General features: G+C 39.7%; 4 protein-coding genes across 12 annotated transcripts in view; 2 read left to right on the top strand and 2 right to left on the bottom strand.

Moving 5' to 3' along the window:
- The window catches only part of LOC106961886 (MOB kinase activator 1A), a 13430-nt gene extending 6267 nt beyond the window's left edge, over window positions 1–7163 (bottom strand). Inside the window, exons 1-2 of one of the 2 annotated variants that reach the window (XM_015055981.1) lie at window positions 7024–7163; window positions 2821–2987 (exon numbers count right to left, since the gene is read on the bottom strand). In XM_015055981.1, the coding sequence (XP_014911467.1) occupies window positions 2821–2987; window positions 7024–7046 (190 nt within the window). In that variant the 5' untranslated portion in view covers window positions 7047–7163. Of the gene's footprint in view, window positions 1–2820; window positions 2988–4732; window positions 4896–7023 lie in introns of those variants that run through there. The other variant, XM_015055982.1, reaches the window with a different exon arrangement.
- Window positions 7164–8627: 1464 nt separating this feature from the next.
- Window positions 8628–19986, top strand: mthfd2 (methylenetetrahydrofolate dehydrogenase (NADP+ dependent) 2, methenyltetrahydrofolate cyclohydrolase). 2 transcript variants are annotated; one of them, XM_015055978.1, is made up of 9 exons: window positions 8628–8830; window positions 11243–11427; window positions 12167–12289; window positions 12435–12587; window positions 12700–12807; window positions 13065–13157; window positions 13243–13368; window positions 13455–13553; window positions 19334–19986. In XM_015055978.1, the coding sequence occupies exons 1-9, from the start codon at window positions 8751–8753 to the stop codon at window positions 19348–19350; spliced, it is 984 nt and encodes a 327-aa protein (XP_014911464.1). In that variant the 5' UTR covers window positions 8628–8750; the 3' UTR covers window positions 19351–19986. The 2 variants fall into 2 exon arrangements, with proteins under 2 accessions (XP_014911464.1, XP_014911463.1); XM_015055977.1 differs by lacking the exon at window positions 19334–19986 and having other exon boundaries at window positions 13455–14077.
- On the top strand, window positions 15096–16586 carry arl6ip4 (ADP-ribosylation factor-like 6 interacting protein 4). Its single transcript, XM_015055979.1, has 5 exons — window positions 15096–15336; window positions 15411–15734; window positions 15974–16091; window positions 16175–16244; window positions 16329–16586. Exons 1-5 carry the CDS (start codon window positions 15186–15188, stop codon window positions 16383–16385), a joined length of 720 nt encoding a protein of 239 aa, XP_014911465.1. The 5' UTR covers window positions 15096–15185; the 3' UTR covers window positions 16386–16586.
- LOC106961882 (membrane-associated phosphatidylinositol transfer protein 2-like) overlaps window positions 17716–24095 on the bottom strand; it is a 38899-nt gene continuing 32519 nt past the window's right edge. For all 7 annotated transcript variants that reach the window (XM_015055976.1, XM_015055970.1, XM_015055975.1 and 4 more), the window contains 6 exons: window positions 23651–23767; window positions 23413–23561; window positions 23091–23240; window positions 22818–22998; window positions 22554–22682; window positions 17716–21850 (listed from right to left, as the gene is read on the bottom strand). In XM_015055976.1, coding sequence (XP_014911462.1) covers window positions 21467–21850; window positions 22554–22682; window positions 22818–22998; window positions 23091–23240; window positions 23413–23561; window positions 23651–23767 — 1110 coding nt within the window. In that variant the 3' untranslated portion in view covers window positions 17716–21466. The remainder of the gene's footprint in view (window positions 21851–22553; window positions 22683–22817; window positions 22999–23090; window positions 23241–23412; window positions 23562–23650; window positions 23768–24095) is intronic.

Below are 24095 nucleotides of genomic sequence, written 5' to 3' on the forward strand. Positions count from 1 at the left end.
GTGGAAAACCTAGAGCGGCAGAGATATCTGTGGCATATAGTCCAGAATATACAGCATTTCATAAATAGTGTCATTTCCTGGATTTTTTTCTGTGAAGAACCCAGAGAGGGTTATTTGATTGTGCTTTCTGGAAAATACATTTAGGCACTCCTGCAAATGTCACTTTGCTACAAACTAACTCTGGCTCCCCACCAGACAAGTGAAAAGTTATGTGGCCCTCACAGGAAAGAGTTTGGGGACCCCTGCATTAACACTTTTGAGACTCAAAAATATAATGTTTAACAGATTTCAACCAATAAAATCAGATTTCTTTTAATATGCAAGAATAAATCTTAGAAATATGTTGGCAAGTTTGGAGCCTACAATAAGTCTGAAATGACCGATATGTCACCTTGAGTTTACTGCCAAGTGAGCCTTTTCATTATATTGAGCGTAAACAAAACTGGAGTACCAACATGCAAGCCAAAGCTAATCAAACTTGTGGTGCAGCATCTTGACTAAGTGAGGCAAATGACAAATTTTATTGCCTATGACTAACAGGAAATGTTTGCCTAATCAACTATGAGGTAATGCATTAGTATTTTTCTTAGGAACATTGATGAATGAGTTACTTGCTCAGAAAAAGAGATTAAAGTGAATCAGGAACATTTAATTGCAAAACTAAGCACAGGCCAATCATTACATTTATTCATACAAACAGGAGTTTGGTTCCTCCCAGCTCCTCATCTGTGTGAATCCCTGCTCACTGACCACTCCACAGTGGGTTTCTTTCCTTAGAGACGACTGAGGAAGAATCAGTACGACCAGAAGACTTAATCTTACACCACTGACCAGCAAAACATCTTTACATAATGCTGCAGCAGAGCATTGAGACACCAAGTCATAGTTTGGCCAGGAATTGTTCATACCTCTGTCAAATTTAACTTTAAAGTAATCCTTTAATTTTACCAACACGTTTCTTCTGACTGGAAGCAATATTAGAGCAACCAAACCAGAATCCTGACTGAATCTGTGTGGGGAGCTGCAGATTAGGGTGATGGGATGTGGACAGATGCAGAAAGATAAAAAAGGATTTGATTGTTTTGATGCCAGTCTGCTATCCAGACCCTCAAATTAGATACATTTTGTGACTATTTTGGAGAAGCAATTCATGCTCTTAACACTTTGCTGTAAAGAACTGGATAACTGAACTAATGAAGTGTTGCTCAATAGAAGCCTTTACACAATGTCTGCTGTGCAAGACTCTCTTCCAGCAGTTAATTTGACTCACGGCTGCAACATTCTGGCGGCTTAAACACTTAGCTCAGAGCAGCCACAAACTACTGAGGTTTAATGTTGGCCACTGAAGATCAATTCAGATCCCACCACAGTTTAAAGAGTGGCATTACCCTTGAAAACAAACCCTAAAGTTATTTCTACTTGCACAAAGAGAAAGTTAAAAATAAAAAGGTACAGCTGTACATCGATTGTACAATTTGATGCAATTAATTTAACGTACACCACCACAATTTGATGTAAAAGTTTTTACTGCAGGAAGAAGACAGCCATTTTGAATATTTGTGATCAAAATTAAGAAATAAGGGCAGCCCAATATATAGCAAATATCATTGCAATTTCAATACATCTAATGCAGTATTAATTTGTATAGTCTGTTTGGATTACATCCTGTGCTGGCAATTATATTCCAAGTACCAAGATTTAACCATTTTCATGGCTATAATGTGTTGTCATACAGCTGACAGCCACAGGGAAAGTTGGAAGCATTGTAATGATTAATGGAAACTAGTTGGATGAGGAAAATTGTGATTTTTCACAGCTGATGGCGTCATTGAAAAACACCGACGTCGCCTGATATAGTACAGCCTGGAGCAAACGGATGCGAGAAGCTTCTAGAAAGGAAACTCCATTTCTACAGGAATGTTGACATTTCATTCCGGCAGCAACAGAGAGCTGGACTTTTGTCATTTTAGTTGTTTTGCTGGATTTGAACATAATGTCAACTATTTGGAACAATATCAGGATCCACATACAGTGACCACTGCTGCTTACAGATACTTTTACCAACTGTTGCAACTGAGCATTAGCAACATTTGCTAATGCCACACATTGCTTGAAATGTCAAATCTACAGATATTTTCTCTTTATTTTTAAATACTAAAACCAAGTTACAAATCCTTTTCACATTGTGTGATTTCTGTCATAAATAATGGCAGCTAGAAAATTAAATTTTTTGATGCTACTGAATCTAGTTCTTGAAAGAAAATCTAAATTTGAACATCAAACCTCTACAAAACCAGAGATTGGACATAAGCCATGAAACCATAATCAGTCTTCTGCACTCATGTTTAACAGCTTAGTAGCTTTATTTACCAGCCATGCGAGTTGAAGCTGCATGATCTCCACCTGGGATGACCGAAGCCATTTATTATCTCGGAGCACATTTGCAATTAGTCCCATTTTATTGAAGCCATCTTGGTGCCATTTGGCCATTTAGTGCAATGCATTTACACTGATCTGAGATCTGTTAATCTGCTTCCTAGTGGATATTTTTCAGCATAACAAAAAAAATCTGAATGCATTTTTTAACCCAATTACAAGCTTTCAATATTTTGATTATAAAAACAATGCTTCCTACTTTTGTAAGTTATTGGCTGCAATATGATCAAGTTTTAGTTGTGCGTTTATATACATCCACTATTTACACACAAACTACCATTTTAAACCTGTGGTCAAAGATTCATCCTAACATTGGCCTGTAGTAAAAATTTAAGTAGTTCCCTGTACACTAGGTGTGTTGATTCATTGTGAGTGTTCACTCACTGTTCACAGCGATCCATTCATTGAGATCCTCTCCCTCTGGCAGCATGACGGCCTGTCTCAGGTTCCCGCTGCCCAGCGTCGCCTCGGCGTGTTTGAGCAGCTCATACTGGTGTGAGCCTTCTGGGATGTTTTTCTTCGGCTTGAAGGTCTTAGATGAGCGACTGCCACTGCAAACAAGAGGGGCCAGAACTAAGCAACCGTGTGTAAACGTGGCATGGTTGTACAAGTGCCATCAGGGAGTTGAGAGACATCACTTTGTATACTCTTCAATATTTCATTAAGCAGTCTTAACCAGCCCTGTAGTTCACACCATGTCGCACATGTTTGTTCCTGGAGAAAAATCTGCCTGGGAATCTTTGAGCTGTAGGACGTACCTGGAAAAACCCTCAAAGAACTGAGCCTAGAGGCATTTTGATGGGATCCATATTAGTTCTCCCTTTCATACTCCTAGTTTGCCATTCGGTCTCTTCCCATTTTCATTTTGCACAAACTTGTACTTAAATCCTTGCCCATCACTACATTTCTCCAAGTAGTCAGGCATTTTCAAAGAATTGTGATACAAATGCTTGAATCTTAAATATTTGAAATTGTATATTGTTTTCTGAATACTTTATGACAAGTTGTTTCCATTAATCTAATTGTGATCATTGTGTGGATTTGGTGATTCTTAAGTAAAGAAGGCAAACTGAGACAACCGAGTAATTTCCTGCTGACTGATAATCATCACATTTCCTTTAACTTGCCTATAAAGGTAGATGGGTTAGAGAAAAATACTTCTAGTCATCAGTTGTCAGACCTGATACAAAATCTCTCTAGAGCAGACATAACAGACTAACATTTGGAACAGAAAATCACATGAAAAGTGGCTCAATTTTGTTCCAGAAAGATGTGTTGAAAAGAAAAACTGCAAACACACCAACTCTTAACAGACGCAAAAGCTCAAAGTCATCCTCATCAAATCCAAAGCTTCTTAAGTAGAAGAGGTGCAGGACTGCTGAGCTCTTTGCATTTCATCAATTTCAGTTCAGCCATTTTTAAGTGTAATATTTTTACTTTTTTCAATTTTCAAAAATATCAATGTTTAATTAGATTTGAAGATGGCATGTTCAAAGGGTGCTCTCTTCAAGGTCTTTGAGTTTAAAAAGATGTTTCTAGTCTGAATTAAGCAATTCAGACAAACTAGAAGTCTTTACAGTAAACACCTATGAAACTGGTCCTGTACCTACAGTTCTAATGAGTCACCACTGTCACTTTAGGTTCCAACTTAAAAAAAAAACTGGGGTGGCTTGTTTTCAGTGGAACATTTAACCAAGTTATAAATGTAACCCAGCTGGTGCAACAGACAGGAAATGTAATTGTATGCCACTGTAACTGTAAACAGGGGCATTAATTAACATGGATGCTTGGAGTCCCTAGAAGTAGAAATTAAAATTAAACAAAAATATGATACAGAACTGAGCACCTCCAGTCTCTTAGAAATTAAGAAAAAAAGAAATCGGGGTTAGGTTCATTTACTCACCCAGAGCTAAAGCTGAGCAGTTGTGAATCAAAGTAGCTTGCACATAATTAAATCCAGAATATTAACTTTACAAGTTAGAAATGTGGTTTAAAGCGAAACTGACCATATTTAGTCTTAAGAGTAATTTAGCCAATTACTTTTCTGTCTCATAACTCTGGTATTTCCCCTTGATATGCAATTAGTCCAGCCGTACACGTTTTAAAATGCACTTTTGTGTCATTTCAGCGACTCTAAATTCACCTTATTAGCATTTAACCTATCCGTGGTCGTTTTGAGATGCAGCTGACTAGTTTTCGGTCTCAGCTAACTTCCCTTGTGAACTTTGTAGAAGCGCAGCTAACCCTGACCGCAAGCTCCGCTCTCACTCAGGAAGCAAACTGCAACTTTACTTACAACAGGAAGCTCATCTTGACGAAGACGTTGTTGAAGAGTCTTTGTGAAAACTACAAGTTGAGGTTTAGTACGTAGAAATGTGCTTTTAAATCTCCCTTAGGACGAAGAACTATCATCGACTTGGCATCAAGCGAAGATGAACTGCACCCACAAGGGCTCTTCCTCTGTTGACTGTCTGTCAGCAGGCAAACTATCGCCACCTTCAGGCCACAGATTGATATGACCGCTTTCCGTTATAACTCAGTTAAATTTACATAGGTTAATTGTGCCAAGATTGTTTAAGGAAATGTGAGATACTTTCCACATATTTAATGATAAAATTATCACTCTAATTTTACGGACATGTTCATGAGTAAAGAATATTCAGTTAAAATCAGAGCTTTACAGAGTGCATTACAGAAATTTGAAATTTAAATTTATTTCGAACATGATACAAATATAAAAAGTAATATAGTACACAATAAAAAAAGTGAATAGAAAAGAAGAAAAGAAAAAAAAATACAGATATCTGTTTCAGTTAACATATCATGCTCAAAATGGGTAGGAAGAAGTAAAAACTTAACTCCTACCCCCTAAAACACTGGAAAACTTACAATACTACTGTTATTTAAAAAAGAAAAAAGAAAATCAATTAAAAGTCGGAGTAGCTGTCAGCAATTACTAATATATAGCTATGCATTATCTCTTTTTATACTGGTTTGTCTTTTCAAACCCTTACCCCAAGTTGTTCTCAATGCACACATCATTACTTTCTCATACGTTTATCTCTATTAAAAATGACCTCTTTATATTTTCTTTTAAATTGTATTAAGCTATTGCTTAGTTTTAAGTCGTCATCTAATTTGTTCCATAACTTTACACCTTTAATTGAAATACAAAAAGTTTTTCTTGTTGTTTGCAACTTGCGGCGCTTTAAATTTGAATAACCCCTTAAATTATATCCCCCTTCTCTTTCAGAAAACATACGTTGTATGTGCTCAGGTAACAAATTTTTAGATACTTTGAACATAAATGGAGCCATTTTCAATTCTACAAGCTCGTTAAATTTTAGAATTCTAGATTTTTTGAAGAGTAGGTTTATATGCTCATAATAACCAACATTATGAATAATTCTAATGGCTCGTTTCTGTAGGACGGTTATCGGATGTAAAGCGGTCTTATAATCGACTCCCCATACTTCACAGAAATATGATAAAATCAGAGAGTTTTATAGAATATGAAGAGATTCAGCATATGTCTAGCTCTAGCCAATATAGATATGCTTCTACTGAGTTTACCCTGTAAATGTTTAATATGAGGTTTCCAATTAATTTTGTCATCTATTATTACGCCAAGGAACTTATTAGCAAAAACCTTTTCTAAAATTACGTCCTCTATTTGAACTTGAAATTCAGTATTATTGTAACAGTTCCCAAAAACCATAATTTTCGTCTTATCCAAATTTAATGATAATTTGTTATGGTCAAACCATATCGTCAACTTACTAATCTCTGAGGTGACTGTTGAAATAAGATGTTCCAAATTGTCACCAGAGGCTATAATATTTGTGTCATCAGCAAATAAGATAAATTTTTAATACATTGGACACTTTATTGATATAATTTATGTAAAGATTAAATAAAAGTGGTCCCAATACTGATCCTTGTGGTATTCCACAGACCGTCTCCTGCCAGTCAGATTCCACATCTCCCAATTTCACAAATTGTTTTTGGCTCATTAAATAACTCCTCATCCAATCCAAAACTACTCCCCTAATTCCATAACGTTCTAATTTTTTAAGTAGGATTTCATGATTTATTGTATCGAAAGCTTTCTTTAGATCTATAAATATCCCTACTGCCAATTTCTTATCTGTGGCATTGGTTATTTCTTCTATTAAGTCAATTACGGCCAACGTTGTTGCCCGATTTACTCTAAATCCATATTGACTGCTACCAAGTAATGAATGTTTCTCTATGAATTTTTCCACTCTTTTCTTAAAGAGCTTTTCCAGGATTTTAGAAAATTGGAGAAGAGAGACAGGCCTGTAATTAGTGAAAAGGTGATTATTGCCAGTTTTTTACATTGGTTTGACCTTAGCCATTTTCATTTTGTTTGGAAATTATCCCGTTTGAAATGATAAATTGCAAATATAAGTTAATGGTTTAGAAATTCCTTTAATTACCATTTTAATAATTTTCATGTCCAGATCATCACAGTCAGTGGATGTTTTATTTTTGCATCAATCCAGTTGGAAGTAACAAGTTTATAAATTGTGCACTGAATGTGTAAATGTTCAGAGCTAAACATACCTTGGAGGTGAGCTGTGAGCCATCTTTTAGGAAAAAAAGAGGGAAAGTCTTTACTGACGAGAACTTAGGCGTGATGAGTCCTTGCTCACTGAAACAAATAGCACTGGTTCCCAGAGCCCACTGCCTTGCATGTTTAAGGTGTTTCCCTGCTGCTGCACACCTGGGTTAAATGAATAGGTGATTAACCGACTTCTATAGCAATTGCAGGAACGCAATGGAGGTAATGCAATCATATAAATCAGCTGTGCTGGAGTCTGGACTCAAAAACATGGAGGACAGAGGTCCCTGAGGACCAGGGTTGGGGACCACTGATCTACAGGATATATAACTCTATCAGATACTCGACATTAAATCAGACAAAACCTTTTTCTTTTTAGGTCAGTCAGTATCACTAAAATCATTTCTTTTATTTCAATGTGTGGAACCTTCTGACTTTGAAGAAAGAATTAAAACATTGTCAAAAAATTGCTTCTCTCAGTGTTTTGGTTTTTAACAAATTAAATATTTTTTGTCATCCTCAATGACCTAAAACGGTAAAGGTTTTAAGGTTTTATTGTCAGACAAAATGATTTGACTTTAAACAACAGCTGTTGTAAATTTACCAACTATACAGTCTCTTATTCTTATTTTTTCTGTATTTATCTTAATTGAAAATGCATGTCTCGATGTACCTTTTTCCTGGAAAAGTTCATCACAAGTTCATCAATGCATGTTCCTCTGTGTTGCAAATTATTGCTCTTATAGTAGTTTGCTGTGGTTTTTAAAAACACAAATAAAGGCTTAAAAACCGAAAACATGTTACAATCAATTTATTAATGTGTATTAATTAATTTTAGAACATTAATTTTGATGTTTATATGGTGAAGTCCTTGACTTCCGGTTTGAGCTGTATGTTTTTATTTTAGAGCTTTCACTTCCTGTTTAGTGCTGTGATGTAGCAGTTAGCTTGTTATCCTAAAATTATGGCAGTTAAAGCAGTTTGTAAGACGAAGCTTCGCGTAATTACGGCAGCTTGCTTTTTACTTTTACAGGATAAGCTTTCAAAGCTTTCATAGTGGCAGCCCCTCCGATTCGAATGGTTAAAAGATAATTGTAAAAATTATTTACTATTAATCTGTACTTTGTCCGTCAATATGTTTATTTGGCTTAAACTTAAACTAGCAATGGAGATGTAAAATGATTAATAACACACATCTTGTATGTGTTTCAGCTCTTGCGGTGGTAATATATGGATTTTAATGCTAAAAAATAATCCGCATATCAATTAAGGTATATAAATTAATACAAAGGTATTAAATCTCATTTAACCATCAGTAAAGCCTCATGCTACAATTATAATTTATGTGTTCTCCAATGCAGAACTTATTTATTTGTTTATTTATTTTTAAAAATGGTCAGTCACATAAAATCGTAATAAATTAACATTTGTGACACAATGTGAGAAAGAAAGTGCAGAGCAGAGAGGGTGTGAAAGTATGAGAGGCCCCATAGGCATATGAAAGCCTAAGATAGCCTTGTGGGAAACCTATCGGGGGGTTATGGGAGTGGGAGATAGCGGTGACGCAGGGGCCGTGAGGGGAGGGGGCAGGGCTTTAAAGCCTCGCTGCTCCTCTTCCTCCCTACCAGACGGTCCTCTTATCAGGCTTGGTGGGGGAGGAGGAGCTCTCAGTGAGTGTTTCATAACCAGCCGGTGGTGGTGTGTCTCCTTCCTTCTCAGAAGATCAGAAATGGCAACGATCAGAAGTCTCAGGAAACTGTGCCAGCACGTCCAGCATCAAGTCTGTAGCCTGCACACGTCCGCCTCCAGGTGAGCCGATATTTCCGCCGGGGGAAAAAACCGAGGGAAACTAGTAACACATTCAGTCAGGGCACACAAAGCGCTGCGGTCGAGCACATTTAAAAGCCAGGCTCGATGTGCGTCCTAAGCTCTCCTCAGCACATCGCCTCTCTGTTATGTTTAGCGCACACTGAGGATGAGCATGTTGATTTTTACAAAGCGGGTTTTCTGGGTTTCGCTGTACTAAATGTCCTCGGTTGTATTGGTTCTTCCCATACCGGCATACCGCCTCTTAGCGGTATGCCGGTAACATTGCAGTTGGTTTGGCTGATGAAATCTGGAAGAGCATTTGCAGATTGGGGGTCTGAAGGAGACAAGTTTCAGCTGGGGACCGAGGTGTTGGGTTGCATGCAAGGAATATTCATGCAGATGTTCGAGCATTAAAGTTAAATAAATATGCTTAATAATAAATCCCAACAATAGAGAATGAATTATCTTTAATCATTTTAGTCAGTACATTTATTTTATACATATTTTAGAAATGCATAAAGACTTGTAAACATGACTATTTTCCATAATACTTAAGGTTAACAGAAGGAACAATCATATATGTAAACTTTTCAGTAAGTAATATCACATGTGCATGAGAAATGTATCTGCACTGCAGTTTGTCAAATGGATCCTAAAGTTTTATTGGTCAATTTCAGATCAGTTATGTTGCGTTCAGTTTGTGTGAGAAACGGTAGCTTCTCTCTGAGAATAACCTCAATGTTCGAAGCCCAAGCTTTATTTTAATTTGCAATTTTAAGTTTAATCTGGAACAGTTTTGCTCACAGTAACCCATCCATTATTTTCCGCTTAATCTGGATTGGTTTGTTGAAGCAGCCGCCTCGGCAGAGACCCAGACTTCCCTCTGTCAAGCCACTTGGGCCAGCTCCTCCGGAAGAATCCCAATTATAACCAGAACACAACCTTAAGCCATAAAACAGTAAACCTATGTATACTTTTTGTACACAGCTAAAAATAAAAATAATTGTTTGTGGATGCGTATAAAAAAAAAATTATGAATGGATGAGTATGCATTTCTCTGTTTTAACCAAAATAAATGATTTCCTTAGTAAGCTGTGGGACCTGTTTCTTGCTTTAGCGTGACAATATTCAGTCTTGCAGGCTAAAACAGGTCATGCTGTCTTTCATCGGTTTCATCACGCAGATGGTAAATTCACATCCCGTGAAGGAATTTAGTGGGAGCGTCCTGTGTGCAGCCTGACCCCATGTTAAGAAACCGAATCTTGTGGGTCCTGCACATGATCCGAATGATCACAAGATGGTTAATGTTAAACCAATGGTGTGTTGGGCACACGTTGCTCCTTAACATCCAAACGTTTCCAAATTTGTCAGCCTTGCATCAAAGCAATCCTGTTGATATGCACGATAAGACGAGAGTCAAGGTGCACAGTATATTTGAATCACGGCGGTCTCTACAACCAACATCATCGATGTGTGCAGGAAGAACTGCATGGAAGCAATGTTTGTTTGGGTGTAATATTTCAGGTGTCCTACATAAAGATGATCCTTTCCAATAATATATTTGACCAGCTGGATAGACTTTCACTGCCTCACATCTGACCTAGACCCTACATGCATACCAAGATCAAAAAGCTTATGGAAAGAGACCAATAATGGGGGGAAAAGAACCAGAGGGAGAAAATTGTGGGTTAATAATGAATATTGTCACTGCAGTATTTTTCTCTAATAATGTACAGTCCTACTCAAAACTGGCTATTAAAACTTGAATAAAATCCTGAACAAACTCTAAAAGTGTAGCTGGTGGATAAATGTTTCCCCAAGTCTGTCTCAGGATAGTTTTTGAATGCATCTGAAAGAAGAGTAAAAAGTTTTAAATCTGGAGTGAGAATCCTCTCTGACATCTCGCTGCCCTGCAGTCTCTACTCATTTGCTTCTGGTTGTGATACTTTTTTTTTCCAGGTTTAATTGGTTTTGGCAGAGCAACAGAGGTGGTTACATCACTGATGATGGCTCATTACTCTCTAGTTATTAGCTGTTTGGTTATGTTTGTTGTTATGTAACGTAGCTGAACCTTGCGGAATTGGGACAAAGTAGTGGGGCAGCAGTGCATAGACCTATAAACGCCGTATGTTGATAACTTTTCAGTTGGAGAGTTGTAGTTGGTAAATTTGGAAGATGGAGCTGATGCATCCCCAAGCTGCACGGCTGAGCGGCGCTCGGGTGTTAAATGTCCTGGTAAATCAAGACCACTTCCAGGAAGTAAGGTTTAAACTGGCACTGAACAGATCAACAGTTGAGATGAAGTGACGCTCCCAGTTTATTTTCCATGACTTCATTACTAATAATAGAAAATAAATGAAATAAATTTTTTTTGTTTTCCTGTTAACGCTTCACTGCGTTTCCCACTGTCAGGGCAGAGGCGGTGGTCATCTCAGGGAGGAAGCTGGCTCGTCAGATCCGGGAAGAAACCCGGGCCGATGTGGATCAGTGGGTCTTGGCCGGCAACAGGAGACCCCACCTGAGTGTCATTCTGGTCGGAGACAACCCAGCCAGTCACTCCTACGTTCTCAACAAGACTCGGGCTGCAGCCGACGTCGGTAAGCGGGGAGAACCATCTCCAAGTGTAAAAATGGTTGGCACAATTTCAACTTTGACTCCTGGCATGAAACCTCTTCAGTCACTATGAGTTTACTTATTTTTTTTTTTTTTAGCCTAATGGCCACAATTTGTTGCACTGTTAATAATTTAAATAAACAAATGTAAATAAAATGTATATTATTCATCATTTGAGGAACTATTGTTTAACAGTTTGTCACCTGCTGATTCCCTGGGACGTACAAGTGATGTAATACAGATGCCCATTTTCTTTTTCAAAACAGGAAGGACAAAAGAATATTGTATTCATGTAGCACAGACATTTATTAATCTTTATAAATCAAGAAATGTCTAGATTTTGCCTGATATAAATATCTGCAGTCTGAGCAATAAATAAAAAGTTTAATCCAATTGGAACTGTGATAGACAAGCTGGAGGAGGACACCATAACTAGAGAGGATCATGAAATGCTCCAAAGCTAATGTTTCTTTAGCAGGTTGAAAACATTATATGTGTGCACATATTAAAGGAAAAATTATAAGTTAACTGCTATAATGGGAGTGGGTGAAACCGAACTATCCTGAAGTTTGTCTGAATCTGACATGGGGAATAAAATGCCACAGAGGGCTGCAGTATGACTCAGTACAAGTGGACCTAATCAGAATATTATTAAAACTTAATTTTTAAATACTCAGTTTTAGCTCACATGCTGCTCTGTCTTCTCGCCTTTTACTCCCACAGGAATCTCAAGTGAGACAATTCTCAAACACTCGGAGATTAGCGAGGAGGAGTTACTGGATCTAATCTATAAACTCAACACAGACCCTGGTGTGGACGGCCTGCTGGTCCAGCTGCCTCTGCCAGGTATGCTAAGTACGGATCAGACGTGTAGCTATAAGGAGCCCCCTGAGTCAGATTATCTACTTTCCTGTTAGCCAACATGGAGATGTTTGACCTCCATAAGTGTCTTGTATTGTCCAAACTCTAACTTGCCACTGTTTTCTCTCAGAGCACATTGACGAGCGCACGATCTGCAACGCAGTGGCTCCTAACAAGGATGTGGACGGCTTCCACGTAGTCAACGTTGGCCGAATGTGCCTGGATCAGTCCACCATGCTCCCAGCCACTCCCTGGGGAGTCTGGGAAATTATCAAACGCACAGGTAGACAGGCCCCTAGCTGTTCATGATACAGTAATAATGGTGTTTTTTTGTTTTTGTTTTTTTTTTTAAAGAAATGTAATAAAATGTAATAATCTATTTTTGCTTCTTCCAGGTATTCCTACCTTTGGGAAGAATGTTGTAGTTGCCGGACGCTCCAAGAATGTGGGCATGCCCATTGCCATGTTACTGCACACAGACGGCCAACATGAGAGGCCTGGAGGTCAGTTGTACATCATCTATGTCTGGATTTCTAAATGTTTACAATTTATGACATGTAAAAGTCTTCACACCCCTTAACTTTTTCCACATTCGGTCACATTAGAACGAGGGATTCAAATGTATTTGAATGGGATTTTGTGTGATAAACAAGCAGTGAACAAAGTGTGATCGATGTTTTTCAGCGTTATCATGATCAAACTTTAGGCTCTGTGTGATGCACAGATTTTAACACCCAGCCTCTGTTCTGAACTGCTGCAGGTGATGCCACAGTCACCATTTCTCACCGTTACACTCCAAAGGAACAGCTCTGCCAGCACACTAAAATAGCCGACATTGTTGTGGCTGCTGCAGGTTTGTCTCCGTTTGCTTTCATCCTAAATCTTCCAGTCATCTCGACTTGCACGTCTCGTCTAATGACTCTCGACACGGTTTTTAGGAATTCCCAACCTGATCACAGCGGACATGATCAAAGAGGGAGCCGCTGTGATCGATGTCGGAATAAACAGAGTGCAGGACCCTGTCACTGGAAAGAGCAGGCTGGTTGGAGATGTGGATTTTGAAGGTATGGGAGATGACGTTTGATTGGATTTCCGCATGAGCTCACTCCTCCTGTCCCTTTGTTTCATTTGAATTTTTGCTCACTTTCAGCTGTGAAGAAGAAGGCTGGGTTCATCACCCCGGTTCCCGGAGGCGTCGGACCCATGACCGTGGCTATGCTCATGAAGAACACCGTCAAAGCTGCTAAAAGTGTCCTGCAGTTTCCCCCAGAGAGGATCCGTGTGGCTGCCACATCCTAATGGAGCCACACGGTAAACCTGAGCAACATGGACACATTCCTCCCAGCACCACCCTCTTGATTTCTTACTTGGAGAGGCGCAGTGAGCTCCACGTTGCACACAGACTGGAAAGATGATTGCTCGGAGGCTTTTCTTTCTGCGTGTCAAGTTCAACCATTTGCAGCCTGTTACACTAACTCATGCAGCTGCGTGTGCTTTGTAACAGTATTTATCATTTTTAATTGTACGTCTTTGATGGTTTTGAAGAGATGTTTCTATTTATTGCTACAGAGACAATATTTTACACATGAATGCAGACTCGTGGCAGTGTATGACTCTAAGCAGGTGAGCAGTGAAGCAGAGTTTTGGTTTAGCCTCACATAAGTGTGTCAAGGGCTATCAGGAACAAGATTGTTTAATAAAATATGAGCTTTAAAGATTCACTATTGCCTTGCAAAAAAAGAAACTGTGGAATAAATGTTGCATTTTTATTCTTGCATTGCTTCTTTTTGTTGAAAAATATTTTAAGACTGGGGTGACTTTATTAAATGTGACCTGAAATGCTGGACTCACCTGAGACAGAATATCAAACTATGCATCTGGAAATGAGTGAAGTATTCACACCATTTGAACTTTTCACAATTATTTTTTAATGTTTAAAGATGAAATTGACTGGTTTTGAAATGATCGACCAGCACAAAATGTTGAAAATAAATGTGCAACTTTTGCATGAAAACATCAGCACAGGCCATGGACAAAGTTGCACAGAAGTTTAAAGTGGTGAAAAGTTAACACAAGTTTAGTGTTCAGTACATTTTTTTTTGTTTTTTAATTAATCCTTTGAAAAATAAATATCAGTAACAGATGGATCAGAGAAGAGGCCAAAAGGCACATGGTATATCTGGAGGAGCTGCAGAGATCCCTGGTTCAGGTGGGAGAATCTGTTGATAGGACAACAGTTAGTCCAGTATCACACAAACCTGGCTTTTATGTAAAAGTGGTGAGAAGAAATAAAGTCTCCTTTATCACAGCCAATAAGAAAACCAGATTGATCAGATGACATAAACGTTCTTCTGCAGTGCTAACAGCTGCACCAGCCCCAAATAAAAATATAAGCGGTGTTAATAAATTAAACGAAAAGGCATGACTGGCACAAATACGTATTTTCAGGAATACATTATACCACAAAATTCTCTTAAGGATTATGTCTTTAATAATTATGCTTTCTTAGGTCATTATTTTAAGCGTATTGTCACACTAAAATAAACGTAATTTTAGACTATTAGAGCCTCCAGGCTTGATAATTTAAATAGTTGCCCCAGATTACGTGCGGAAAACCCCCCCATTAGGGTTACACCGTAAGTACTTCCTTGTCGTATTGCGTTGCAAAGATACGTTTAACAATTATATCTGTTAAAAAGAATTCTTAACTTAATTGAATTTAATTCCATAAGGCAAGTTTTTGAGCTTTGTTGAAGGTTTTTGGAAATTTAAGTCGGAACTAGGAACGGTTCTTGTGTCATGACGCTGAAATTATAGACGAACAAACTTCCGGACAACGTTTCCTGTAACTCAGCCTTTGTAAACAACTTGTGTTTCCGAAATGAATCGCAGCAGATCATCTGAACGAGTTACTAGGGAGAAAAAAACAGAGAAAAAGAAACGCAGACGGTCTTCTTCGTCGTCGTCTTCCTCCTCCTCTTCCAGCAGGAGCAGGTCGGCTAAGAAAATTTCTTCCAAGAAGAAGAGTTCAGGTTGGGACTGCTTTGTTCATTAAAAACCCACCAGAGAGGCTTATGAAGCATCCTGAACATATGTTTCTCCTCAGATGGGAAAGAGCAACGAAAGAGGCGGAGGACGCGATCCTCATCTTCATCATCCACTTCCTCCTCTTCCTCTTCTTCCTCTTCCTCTTCATCCTGCTCAAGTGATGAGAGGAGAAAGAGGAAGAAGAGCAAAGCCAAGAAGAAACTGAAGAAGCAGAAGGCCAAGCTGAAGAAACAGAGGAAAAAGGAGAAAAAGAAGCTGAAGAAAAAGGAGAAGAAGCTGAGAAAGGAGGTGGAGGCGATGCAGAGACCTCCAGATAAACCTCCATCCTACCTGGAGGCGATGCAGAATGAAGAGGAGGAGGAGGAGGAGGAGCTGGGGCCAGGTGAGTCCTCACACTATGAAGGGTAGAGAAATATATGTACCATGTTCCACAAATCTAAAGCACATATTTGGGGAGATCAGTATGAACATTTCTGAGCAAATAACATAATTTAAGAAGGTGTTCTCAATCTATTCGCTGTTTTCTACCCGTCTCCACACTTCCACTCTTCTCGAACCTGAGCTCCATGGAGCTGAGTTTTTGATCCGTTTAAACGTTTCTTGGTGCGTTGCGTTCCTCAGTCATGACCGACGAGCAGAAGGCCCGGCTCGCCACTAAGAGGCCTCTCACCAAGGAGGAGTACGAGGCCAGGCAGAGCGTGATCCGCAGGGTGGTGGACCCAGAAACGGGAAGAACCAGGTCTGACAAAGGACTGACTCTCATTCAACAATCGTAGGATAAAACTTTCCCAATTTTCAGATGTTCAATCTTCATCCGTCTAGGTTGGTGAGAGGAGAAGGAGAGATCATTGAGGAGATAGTGACCCGAGAGAAACACAAAGACATCAACAAGGTAAACAGAACGTCATCAGTTTTAGGTGAAGGACATCATAGCCGCTGTTAGCTGGATGACGAACATCTCTGCTTTGTCTCTTAGCAAGCTACAAAGGGAGACGGGAATGCCTTCCAGAGAAAACTGGGAATGAACAGGTAGAAGAAGAACCTCCAGAAGAAAACACAGACTGTTTACTTCCTGCTTGTTTCTGAGTCATTCTGATTCTTTTGAGTATGTGGTTGAGATTTTCACTGTTTATGCTTAGGTTGCAGACGCAGGTTTCTTTATGTTATAGAAACCCGAAAGCATAATTTTCTGTTATAACTAATATGGAACGCAATAAATCACATTCAAATATTCCATGTACGTTTATTACTGAACATCCATGTTACATACATATTTCTGTTTTGTTTTTTTTCTGGATTTGGACCATTCTCAATTGTTTTTTGTTTTGTTTTGTTAAAGGATCCTGACACTTATATTTTTGAAGTGTTCTGAGTCTTATGTATTTAAGTTTTCTGCCTTGGGCATATTTCAGGCTAATCACTCAACCTTTATCATAATGTATTTTTTAAGGCCACTAAACTCTGGCCTGGGAATTATTCAGGGTTTACTTTGGAAAATAAAGTTTGATTTTTTTCCAGGCATCCTTCTTTTAGGAAAAAAAAAAAAAAAAAAAAATTAAACTCACAATCTCTTGAAAAAATGACTGGCAACTTTAAAGAAGAGCACACTGGCAGGCTCTGTAAAAAAAGTATGAAAGCTTTTTACAGAGCATCTTAAATGTAATAATTATTTTATGGTCTATTGTCATTATATCAACACACAAACTTTTGCCTGGGTTGAGGTCAGGGCCATCCCAAAGATTATTGTTATCCCACCTTATCCACATCCTTATTACTGGCTGGAAGATACTGGGAGCCCAGTTTAACATCAACATGGATTTAGTGGGTTGTGAACATGCAGCCATTAGCCTGACAAGATGGACACCTTAATTTTAAAATTGTACCAAGAGTTGAACATGGTGGTGGTATCGCCATGCTGAGGGCCTGCTTCACTGCCTCTGGACTACCTCAAAATAAACGTACCATTCGGAAAAAGAAGAGCTGAAGGATGATGCATCTGTCAGGCTCCAAGGATGTGACCTTTATTTATTGAAACTCCCTAAAGAAGAAATATTTCATATGGTCCAGAAAAATACCTGGGGTGGATGACAATGAGTTAAAACAGCGCAACATGGATAAAATAACAAATAAAATCAAATCTTGAAGGAATAAAATAACCGCTGGTCAAAAAGCATTGCTCCTTCATCGCCAACAGTTCCAGACTTTTTCCTCGTTACATGTTGCTCCAATTCAACCAGAGATGTAAAGCTAGTTTGTTGCAAAAGTCACAAGTTAGAACAAGAAATTTGTCGGCACCAAACGTGCTTCATTTGACACATTTCTGTCTGGTATTTTAAATAGAAAAAAAGGCCACCATTTGTCAGTGCTTTATATTTTCTTTATACACTCTTCATAAAATCACAAGGGAATGAATAGCATCAAATATAATCCTACAAGATATGTGACCTGTACAATTCTTACATTTGCCAGTTTATCTATAAATAAATAAATATATACAGTCTAACCGTTTGTGACACAGAGCTAGTTTTAGACTGAGCCCAGGTCAAAGGTAGAGACAGACTTCCTAAAAATGAATAAATATGTCACATTAGGTAGTTTTAAGTAGTTCATCTTTAAGGATTGGTGTCCTGCATGTTTTACATGTTGCTCTGATTCAACCAGAGATGATTTTTAATGAACAGTTGCCCATGGCAGCAGAGGGAAAAACGTGGCTCAAGTACCAGAGTAAACTACAGAACTGCATTTTATCCTGTGCTTGGAGCAGCCGTCTATGAAGCCAGCAAAACATGATTTCATTCATCTCAAATCAACAGTGTTGAACCAGGGGCACTTCTGAGAAATGCAGGACACTCATAATACAGCTGGACACCCTGAATTATTGTCCTCATGCTTTGGAAAAATAACATCTTAATGCTGTCAGCTTCAGCATGAACAGCCTCCTTTCTGGGGCTAAAACCATCAGCTAAAGACAAAAAAGACACACAAAAAAAAGGACAAGCCAGGGTTCAGGTAGTCAGTCTGCCCACAGGTATAAAAACATCCCTGATCTCTGCAGCACTTCCCCTTTACATTGTCTTCATAAAGGCGTTTCATCAAAGAAAGTAACATGGCTGACCTTACTTGGGGCTGTTCATCTCTAGGGATGTTTGTCAGCTCCGTGTTGGATTATGTGTTACAAAAAAAACAATCCAAATATGAGGATTAGCTGGACAAATGTTTCACTGTTCAGTATAATTTCAATCTAGATGAACCTGGGTTTAAATCACAGACGTTTCATTAAACTACGCCGTGCTCTGCTGTGCTGACTGCAAATAGATGCCTCTGTGCTTGAACGACAAAAATCACAACAAAAGCCCCCCCAACTGTGTCCGTAGAAAGAATCCAACCGTAACATCCGACACATTTATCAGGCCAGAGCCACTTTATTGTGAGAAGTCTCCACACTGTAAAATGTGCAACCTGTGCATTTTCTGGCAGCGTCTTCACCTGCTGTGGGAAACCTTCTGCAGGTTGACGTCTGTAAAATATGTGCCGGGTGGAGGTCAGGGGGATGGGGGGGGGGGTGACTGATTGTCAGTGCACTGTGTGATGTCTGTTTGATCCAGTGGTGCTTCAGGGCAGTATTGCACACTTTCCCTTACATTTGAGTCAACATTGGTCCACTGCACTCAGCTCTGAACATGCCTGTTACGCTGAGCCCCACACTTATTGCAGCCCCTGGTAGAGAGGCGTAATGCTTTAATACTATCACACCAATCTAACCTTTAATTTGACAACATTTACTCATCGACAGGGAAAGTAAATCCTATGTTGAGAAATATTTATGTTGCACCCTCATTGGTACTCAGCAAATGAAGCAAAAGGAAGTTGTATTTTACCAGCAGAACAGAACCGCTCATAACTTTTCAGAAGATCACTGCATACCAAGAGTTTGGATGAGGTTTTTTTTTTTTTCCTGGCATAGATATGGGCAATATTCAGATTTTTTGACGAATTAGGCCTCAGTGTGAGATCTCCAACAACCCTGATCATCTTACAAAAGTGAACAATGAACTATTATTAGGAATTGTTAAAGGTGCAAATAATTGTAGGGGCATTAAATCGATTTTATTGATTAACAGAATTTTGGGGTTTTGACAATTTAATTTGAGGAAAATCTGGATTTTTTTTCCACCAAAACACTCCTCGGGTTTTGATAGTTGGAATGATGTCAGCCCACCCAAGGCTACCATCTTGTTTGACTGGCTCTAATTATTGGGACTTTTTAATTCAGGCCAAGTCACAGCACAGATGGTTGAAATAAAAGCCAGTTTTGAAAAATACTTTCTGTCATTTGTAAAAGAAAAAGTGAGGGAAAAAAAGATTCAAAATTGGAAATTGAATTTGGCATGAGAAAAAAATCAGACATTTTATTTTTAAATAAACATTTCTTAACATGAGATCTTCCCCAGCCCTGCCTAAACACCGAATAGATGAACTGAAAACACAGGTTGGGAGTGTTCTCATTTTTCCAGTGTCAAATTATACTTCTACAAGAAACAAGTTTATTATAAGTTTTGTTTCCTCCTTACACGTCTTTTCCAAAGGCGCCAATAAGTGTGGAGATAACTCAAGAAGGATAAGTAATTATATTTAAAAAAAAAAAAAAAAAAGGCATGAAAATTTACTAAACTTTAGAAATAAATATCAAACATCATACAGCACATCTCGGCTCTGCGTTCCTAGTTTCCACAACGTATCGTACAGGATTTACATCTGGAGCTCTGTCTTCCTCTAAAGGTGCAGCAGAGAGGGAGACGGCGACGCAGGGAGGGATATTTAAGAGCACATTCAATGTTTCATTTACAGCTCAGTAAAAACCAGGGAGGGGGGGGAGAGGAAACAGCAGAAATCCAAAATGGCCAAACATGGCAAATATTAAACATCCCATATATATGACACAAGTTAACAGTTCTGATACAACCCTGGTGATCTGCAAGGTGAAATGATAAAAATACAATACAGGCAAGGATTTCTGCGTTTTTTTGTTTTTGTTTTTTTTTTCTTGGCTGCTGGAACTCAATTTTGAAGAAATAAAAATACATAACATAGCAAAAACTTAAGCTCAAAACACCAGTTTGTTCACAAAAATCAATGAACCCTAACATGGCTATATTATTAAATAGCACTGATTATCAATCATGTCACCCTCATAGTAAAGAAGACACTTTAAACTGGTCTTCAGTGGACCAGATACCAGATCTGCACTGTGATGTAACAACTATGTACAGGCCTCGTTCGGGCGCTTACACAATTTATTCCATGTTTTTATACACAGAAGACCTTTATGTGATCCTCTCTGCTCAGATGCAGCATCTTGTTCTACACTGCTTATTTTGGCACCGTTGCTGTACAGTCGAGGTTTTTCCTAAAGTTGAGCCAAACATCAGGTGGAGTAGAAATCCGGCGTTAATCGTATTTAAAGGGTCAGTTCAGTGTTCGCTTTGCGGGAATCTTTTGAGTTGTGGTGCGAGGAAAACTGGAGAGCACAACTTTTAGTCTTGGCTGTTTCAGGCGTCTGCTTAAATAATTTCTGCTTGGCTTGGATTCATTTTCGTCAACTCTCGGTAAATGAGTAACACTTATTTATAAATGCGCTCGGCCCGGTGTTAATCAAGTCTCAGCTCTGCTTTCACGGATTTGCAGAACAAAAGGGCTGATGCTTGAAATCTGCAGCACAGAAGGTGAGTCTCTGTTGCCGTGTCTGTGCTTTGCTTTGGCCACATCTGTCAGCCGCGGAGCAGAATCAGAGTAACTCCCTTGTGTCGTGCAGGCGCTTCATTGTGTGCAGTCAAGTATAACAGCCTGTAGGAGGAGTTCTGAGCTTATATTCATGGCCGAAAAATATTCGCTGAACAGAAGAAACAGTTTAAATTCATTTATGTTTGCGTAACATGTGGCTTCAGGAGGACTCGCCTGGTTTAAAACAATAACAACAAAACTGCCACAGTCTCCACTAAAATCATTTAATTGCTGATAAGTGGTCTGTAGCACCTCGGTGGCGTTTCGCCCACTTGGTTCAAACCCGCAGCGTTTCCTGTCTCTGCGCTCGTCCTCCCAAGCGCCTGTACTCTCTCATTTGGGGTTGAACGGGAACGGCTCCAGCTTGGTGCTGCCGCTACGGCCCCAGCAGCTCGCCGTGATGCTCATGCTGCGCTGCGACGCCCCGGGGCCGTGGCTGTGGGTCCGCTCCAGCCGCTCCCGCTCCAGCCGCTCGCTGTCCGACTGGCTCTGCGTGCGCTCGGGCCGGTTGTGGAAGCTGCCTGTCGGGGAGCTGGGCGCCGGCTGGGAGGAGATGGTGCGCAGCAGGTGGTTCCTTTTCCTCAGGAAGTCGCTGTTGGCGCCCAGGCCGAAGCTGCCCTTGCGCAGGACCATGCGCGCGCTGCTGGACTTGGCGGGCCGAGAGCGCTGGTTGTACTCCAGCTGGGACAAGTGGGCCGCGTACCCCTCTGTGATGAACTGCGGAGAGGAACATTCGAGCCGAGAGGAAAGCTAGCTGAATAAATCTGGCTTTAGACATGGAATAGTCATTTATCGCAGGGCCGCGACTAACAACATGTTTGTAATCGATTTTTCAGATGATTAATCGGATTTTTTTTTTTTTTTTAAATTGCCAAATTCTGCAGATTTTTAATTTAAACTTTCACGGCTTTTTACGCAATGTTAGAAATAGAGTAAAAGGTGCAAAAGAACTAATAATTCAACAGCTTTTTTAAAATAAGAAAATAAAAATTTCATTGTCTAAAATGCAATAATGAAGTATTTCTTTAGCGTGGATTAACTGATTAATGGCTGGATGGCAAAAGGTGCTTAACAGGAGATTATTATTTTTACATTATTATAATTATTACAGCAATTGAACCAGGTGATGGTAAAACTACACCACTTGAGGAGTTTTGAGCAGAGCATACTTGCAGACAAAGGTTTTGTTTTCACCTTAAATGTAAATGTTTATATATTCTTTGTTCAGTTTTGGCTTAATTGTTGTTCTTTTAGCAAATGGCTTTTTTTTCCCCCCTTTTGAGTCTGTATACTGTACTTAACGGTTACTCAATTTCTACATTAGTTGACATTTATTTCAACAACTGATTAATCACAATTAATCGCTTCGGCCCTAATTGGTAGCAGGAGGCGCCGTGTTGAATCTGTCTCTGGACGGTACCTGGCACTGGTTCTGCATCTTCTTGGAGGGTCTGCCGACGATGTAGATCTGAGAAGGAGGAATGCCGATGGAGTTGTAGACAGAGATGTCTTTGGTCGATCCATATCCAGCGAAGATCTTCATATTAGACTGAAATCAGCCCACAGGCAGGAGAGAAATTATTTTCTTTGAAAATTAAAATAAATAAATAAATAAATAAATTGTCTGAAGATCCTCAACACATTTCGTCTGCACCAGTTGATAACCCAAAGTACGCTCACTTACCTCTGCCAGTGTTTTCAGGAAGTTGGCCTTGTGCCTGAGCGGGTCGTGGACTAATCCGTCGCAGAAGGAGACGATGCCGTGTGGGAAGTTGTGCTGAGACAGCCAGGCCACCACCCGCTGTTTCTGCATGTCAGGACGCCCCGTCACGTAGATGATCAAATAACCTAAATCCTGCCAGTGTCTGCGACGAGATGAAGCAGCAAAGTGATTTTTTTTTTTATTTATTTTATTTAGGTGACATCTTGGGAGCTACAGAAAGTTCGACTCGGATACCTGACGACGTCCACGGCTCCTGCCCTGACCTTCGGATCGCTACCCATGATTGAGACGCTGGCGGCGAACGACCCGTCGATGCTGAACACCACAAACTCTGTGCCACGTGGGACAACAGTCAGGTAGCTGTCTGCAAACGTGTGGTCGCCTCTGGGGGTGGGGTGGGGGGGGGGCAGAGCCAGAAGAGAATGAAAACTAAACCAAAGGATGGGATTATATCTAAAGCTTCACGTCAACAAGATGCACAGAAGGCAGGAATATTTCAACAAATCATGACACACAGAGTGAGTTTGGCGTTTAAAGGCTGAGAAGATGAAGTCACCTGACAACCATTTTCACAGGGTAGACTCCGATGCCCAGACGCTTCTCCTCTGGGATGTTAAACGACACGCGGCCGCTGCTTTGAGTCACTTGCGTGCTGAAGAACACCCACTCTCCTGACGGAGGCTGGGTCATGATGTGAAGGTCGACCTGTGCAGGAATTCAAGACTTAAACGTGATGTTTGAACACTGAAAGGTTGCAGACGGCCGGTTCTCTGCTGCCACGCATGCATGATTACCTTCTCCCCAGCTAGAGTCACCATGTCCAGAGGGCCGTACATGAAGCGACCTGTGATGACCTGCTGGCTGTCTTCAGGGAACACGGCGTCGTTCACTCGATGGTTGGCAGTCACGTTCTGCCATTGGAGTAAAAATAAACCAAGTCAGAGAGGGTGTTTTTTTAAAATAAAAAAAAAGGAGAAAAAAAAAAAACACGTTTTCTCCTTAGAAATTTACAGAGAAAAGTCAAAGTCAAGTGACCTACAGCTGCATGCAAAAATATTCACAATTTCAGGGTCAAATTCGATGTATTTTCTTGGGATTTTAAGCGATAGACGCGGAAAAATAAGTGTATTATAGTGAAATGGAGAGATATTGGCACATTCTTCTGCTTCGCATTCAATCACTATTCTGTGTTTGTCAATTAATCCTAATAAAATACTGTGAATTTTTCTGGTGTAACGT

This window comes from Poecilia latipinna, unplaced genomic scaffold (assembly GCF_001443285.1).
Source record: "Poecilia latipinna isolate Pla-1442-1.1 unplaced genomic scaffold, P_latipinna-1.0 Scaffold1346, whole genome shotgun sequence".
Classification (NCBI taxonomy): Eukaryota; Metazoa; Chordata; class Actinopteri; order Cyprinodontiformes; family Poeciliidae; genus Poecilia; species Poecilia latipinna.